At 45.9% G+C, this 5,716-nt stretch overlaps 1 protein-coding gene across 1 annotated transcript in view; it reads right to left on the minus strand.

The window, feature by feature from the left end:
* Window positions 1-6: 6 nt before the first annotated feature.
* Window positions 7-5,716, minus strand: part of CRTC1 (CREB regulated transcription coactivator 1) — a 24,081-nt gene continuing 18,371 nt past the window's right edge. Inside the window, exons 13-15 of the mRNA XM_014938117.1 lie at window positions 2,533-2,619; window positions 1,516-1,696; window positions 7-718 (exon numbers count right to left, since the gene is read on the minus strand). Coding sequence (XP_014793603.1) covers window positions 507-718; window positions 1,516-1,696; window positions 2,533-2,619 — 480 coding nt within the window. The 3' untranslated portion in view covers window positions 7-506. The remainder of the gene's footprint in view (window positions 719-1,515; window positions 1,697-2,532; window positions 2,620-5,716) is intronic.

Genomic DNA, 5,716 nt, shown 5'->3' on the forward strand with positions numbered 1-5,716 from the left:
GGTGGGGGGGGGACACACACAAAAAAAGGGGAGGGGGACACACAGACATCACTCCCCCTCTCAAACAGCAGCCAATAATTTGGTAGGATGGAAAGAATCGCTTGACCCTTCGCTCTGAACCTCCCTCCCCAAAAAAATAAAACCACCACCCCCTTTTCTAGTGCAAAGGATAAATTGATAACGCTGGAGCTTTGGTGGGGGGGGGGGGAAGGGTGGGAAGGGGGAAGAGGGGTCCGGAGAGGAAAAAAAGGGTGATGGAAACTCCTTCCTCGTTAATGGCAATGAGCGGGGTGACGAAGGGCGCGCCGGGGAGCGGGGGGCTGCAGCGCTGCAAGCTCAGAACGACAAGCTTTACTCATGGTACAAGGTTGTAACAGGACGGAGCCACCACTTCCCAGCAGCTCCTCCTCTTCCCAAACCACTGACCCATCGGACTCTCCGGTCGGGCTGGGCTCCAAGGAACACAAAAGGGTCATTCCCAGGCTCCCGGTGTCCCCTCCCTGCCTTCACAGCCTGTCCATCCTGAACGTGTCCTCTGTGGCGGGGTCGGTGAGGACCATGTCTGGGTCGTTGAGCATGTGAAGTCCATCCAAGGTTAAAGGGTCAATTTTGAGTTCATCCAGAGGGAATTGGGAATCCGCGTCGAAGGTGACGTCGCCCACTCCCGCCAAGGAGCTGGTCAGTTCTTTTGATAAGCTGGGAGGGGACTCTCCCGTCACTGCAGGGAAGAGAGAGATGTTGGGAGGACTTAGCAAGTGATACTCACCAGGTAGGGGAGTCATAAAACAGCTGGCAAAAATTCAGGAATAATTTATTGAAGGAAGGTTGAAGTTCAGGTGAGAAACACCCACCCTCCCTTCCAGCTGGATGAATTCCATGATGTCCAGCTGGATGAATTCATGGCAGAGCGTCTCAAAACCATCACAATGACCCAACACAAGGCCCAAGTCATATATTCTGGGGGCCATAAAGTGGTGTCACTCAAGTCCCTTTTCTCCCCCTCGGCTTTAGGAGGAATAACCTTAATTTAGGTGACTCTAATCAGCAGAGTCCTTGGCTGAAAGACGGACCGAGCTCCACTTTTCTCAGTGGCCTGTGCAGAAACTGCTTCCAAACGCCCAACCGTGCCCAGATCCACCACCACATGTGACACCCAGTGACACTCAACCCCTTTTGCTGCCGAGCTCCAAGAGAGCAGCAGAGGAAGGAGCTTGGTTTTTGCTGCTTTTCCCTCTCCCTGGCAGAGGGTGCAGTAAATTGAGAGGTGGGGAAGGGCCATGAGACAACCAGCGCTGCCGTCACGGCTCTAACTGTTTGGTGGGACCAAGGAAGATCCATCAGGTGGGGAATCCCCCAGATGGGTACCACCAACTGGGACACAAAACCTTCAGAGCTAACACCACCCCTTTTCCCTTCTTGTCTGGAAGGGAGACACCAACAGGGGGATGGTTTTAACCTTCGGATAAGTCTGAGTTGTTGGTTTTTTGGTTGTTTTGTTTTTCTTTTTGAACTCACCTGTAAGAATGATGTTGGGGATGTTTCCATGGCTGGAGTAGTTGAGCTGCTGTGAGTCCTGCAAGCTGCCATGACTGCCCGTGAGTCCCATCATGGCTGCCTGGGAGTAGTTAAGGGTGGAACAGGGGCTGTACAGGCTGTTGGAACTAATGGCGTTTTCTATCATGTTAAACTGTTCCAGCTGAAGACCAAGGCACAAAGGAATTATTACTCGTATCCGTGGGGAAACGCAGCAAAACAACATACAAAGCTGAAGTAGGGGGGAGTCACGTTGCAAGAGACAGGCAAACAAATTCATCTTTAGGTTTCGTTGATCAAAATACGGTCTAATTTCACTTTGCTGCCAAATTCAGAGTGCAGGGGGAATGAGGAGGGGATGGATGCAAAAATAAAAGTGGTGCTTTTGATACCGTAAGAACAGAATAAAAGGTAGCTTTAAAACAAAGTTAAAAAAAAAGAAAAAAACAAAAACCCCCATAATTCATGCGACTACCTCAGGTATCTGCCCATTGAGCACTACCTCTATGAAGCCAGCTCGTTTTTTCCTGGTACCAGAGTGTGTTTTGCAGTTGAATAAATTAACACACTGCAAACTAACGAAGGCTCGGGGCTGCCGGCTTGGTTTTGGGACCCTGCACGAGCTGTTTGCCAAATTCAAGAGTAAATATCATTCCCACCTACAAGTGAATCCTTCCCAAATGCATTCAACGGTCAGTGGGGTGCTTTTTTTTTTTTAACTTTAATTTTCATTATTTTTAATCCAACAAACTTGGCAGAACACCTTTAAAAACATGGGTAAGAGGGAGGAAGGGGCAGGAAGACCGGGGAGGAGAAAAAAAAAAAAAAAAAAAGGAAAAAGAAAAGAAATCCCTGAGTATTGCAAACTAAAAATAAAACAGAAGTAAAACTACATGGACAAAATGGGATCTCAAAGAAAATAATCAGAACTTGGTCTATATTTATTTTAAGCTGCAAGAGGCCGAAATATAGCTGAAAATCTGAGATGAATTTGCTCACCTGATGGGATAGGGCATTAGCCTGCCTAGCTGTCATCTGCTGATCATAATAGGAGTCACCAAATACACTCCCCAGAATGGAAGAATGCTGAAAACAAAACAGAGTCTTTTATGGTGCAAAAATCTCACAAACAGGCGTCCCCACGGCGTGCGAGTGACTCCAGCCTTCCGACTGTTCTTCTCAGGGTTAATTAGCAGCTCCCTTCGTCATTAACCACCTCTAACCGTCGGCAAATCCACCCGACGGTCAGGTTTTTCCCTCCAAGACACAAACCCTTCCACCACGTCACGCTGCCTTTTTGGTGACACAGAGATACAGGCGAGTGAAACCAAACAAACTTCCTCGGGGAGGACGTACAACACGGAAAACTGCTGAGTTATGAGAACAGACGAGTGCGCCAGGAAACACGGGAAATCAACCTGCTCTGCACCTTCGGCTTCTTTGGGAATTGGTGTTGGGTTTTTGGGGGTTTTGGGGTTTTTTTTGTGGTGAAAGACAAACCCCACACAGAATTAAAAGTGCACGTTACAAGCAAATGCGATGCCAAGCATCTCACAGCTCACTGTCTCTGCCACCTCGTGCCCACCAACAGCCAGATTCACCGAGACAACATCGGGCCCAGAGCAAAGTGACATTTTAAAGTCATTTCACTTTAGCTGTGGGTCAGAAAAGTTAAGGAGAAAGCCCCAGGAAAGCACATTAGTGGCAGTTCAAAGGCAAGAATCTCATGGGGAATCCCTCATCCTTGCTAATTTATTGCCCCCTCCAGCACAACAAGCATTTAGCAGTTATTCTCCATCATTTATCAGTCCTTCTAAAGGTGAACAATGATTTGAGGTCAGTGTTTTAATACTATTCGGTGCTGTCCCAAAGAATTGCCAGATATAAAAGAAATCACAGAGAGATCACTTCCTACTCCAAACTATCCCAAAGCCTGAGATTCCAGCTGAAAACAAAACATCTGCTGACAGCATCTATAAAAGATGGTGCCTATAAAAGACAATTTGCATCAAGAGTTTGTATCAATCTTGAAAAAAAATAATTCAGTGCCTTGTATAGCATCTTCCAGCTGTTCTATCTATGCATTAAAAGAGGAAGGCTACAAATTTTCCCCTTAGAAACCTAATCAGCAAATGAAATTAAGCAAAAGCCTAGGAAACACCAGAGTGGAGTCACAGCAGCCGCCCCAGATAAAAGCACTGAACGCAGGTAAAGATGGAGATACTCAAAACCAGGATGATGTCCACAAGAGTGAACATAAAAATTCCAGCAAACATCACATTTTAAGTGTTCTCCCTCCTACAGGATTAGCATTATCTCAGCACAGCTCATTTGAAGGTGCATGCAAGGAAAAGAATGAAGTCCTGTATTAAAAAAACCCACCCTAAATTGCCCACAATCTCCGCGAGAGGGGACTACGGGGAGAGAAGCCACAAGAAAGCAAACAAAATAACCTTCCCATCTTCAGCCAGAATCCTCAGGCATCACATTATGTGGCTGCTTGTGGATAAAATGTGGCCCAAAGGGAGGAATTTGCAGCCCAAGGAGGGGATCCCAGTTGGTCCAGGCATCACGGCGAATTGCTTTCCTGAGGCTGCGTGCGAGGGTGCGGGGCAGGGTTTGAGTGGTTTTGGAGAAAAGGGATTATTTGGGACGGAGCAGTGCTGCTGGGTAATGGCAGGAGAGGGAGGAGAAGCCTCAGGGACCTCCAGGTGCTGCATTTGAAAGCACGACACCGGCAGAGGTGGAAACGGTACCCAACTGCTGCCTCCAAATCTCTGCACACGGTAACTTCTCAGTAAGAAATGGTTCAACTAAACGAATGCAGCTCATCATTAAGACTGATTAAATACAGCCAGAGCCAAGAATAGGATTTTAGGGACAAAAATAAGATTTTGATTCACGTCCCTGGGCATTCATGACCTGTCACAGCGATGACCACAGAATAAGGACATCTCTCCAGCTGAACACCCTACTCCACGCCTGCCTTAGAACAGGTAAAAATGGAAAAGCCTCCAGGTGCTGCATTTGAAAGCACGACACCGGCAGAGGTGGAAACGGTACCCAACTGCTGCCTCCAAATCTCTGCACACGGTAACTTCTCAGTAAGAAATGGTTCAACTAAACGAATGCAGCTCATCATTAAGACTGATTAAATACAGCCAGAGCCAAGAATAGGATTTTAGGGACAAAAATAAGATTTTGATTCACGTCCCTGGGCATTCATGACCTGTCACAGCGATGACCACAGAATAAGGACATCTCTCCAGCTGAACACCCTACTCCACGCCTGCCTTAGAACAGGTAAAAATGGAAAAGGGTTGTAATTGGAACCAATTTTCCAATTTATCATCCGGTTCTCAAAACTGCAGTGGCTGTGCTATCCCTCACAAAAGGCAGGGGGATGAGGAAGTTCTCAATCATCACAAGCAAGAGCCACCTCACACCTGACAAGCGAAAAAGCAAAGCACTACTTAAAATAGCCACACTTTTCCTTAAACCACTGCTATCTTACTTGCTTCCCAGGCACATTTTGATCAACTACTCAAACCCCACGTGATTCAACCTGCTTCGTGTGTTACTTCTTCAAAAAGAATGGAGTCAGAGTTATTCGAGAGCTCCAAAGTGGATCAAGGTTTTGGTTTTTGTCCCTTTAACTTCTGACGTTTCACGTTTACAGGAGCTTTTCAGAAGTAGAGCAAAACCTAGTCTTTGCATTCCACTAAACATTGCTCCCGTCCTAAAAAGTTTAGGCAACATGAAAAATAATAAATAGGCGAGCTAAATCTATTTGTGCAAGTCTATGTTAGTAACTCCTAACAAAACATACAGCCCATATTTATTCCTCAGCTCTGAAGTATATGGGTTATTACATCTGTGAACACTGAAACTCCCAAAGGAAATCAACTGGAAATGTCATTACTTCAACACTTCAGAGTCCTAGAATAATTTATCAACAACTCTGTGAAAAACATCTTGCTAACACCAGCTCCTCCAGAACCACTAGATGAGGTCTGTTTTGTCAACAGTACATCTTCTGGGGTTAATGATGTGGTGACTGCAAGGAAAAAACACAAACCCAAACCACAAAACCCCTGGCTTAAATTATTCATCTAAAAATACATACCATATTATCCAGTAAACAGCCATTCTACTAAGAAAAAAAAAAAAAAAAAAAAAAAGA

This window comes from Calidris pugnax, unplaced genomic scaffold (assembly GCF_001431845.1).
Source record: "Calidris pugnax isolate Ruff unplaced genomic scaffold, ASM143184v1 scaffold46, whole genome shotgun sequence".
Classification (NCBI taxonomy): domain Eukaryota; kingdom Metazoa; phylum Chordata; class Aves; order Charadriiformes; family Scolopacidae; genus Calidris; species Calidris pugnax.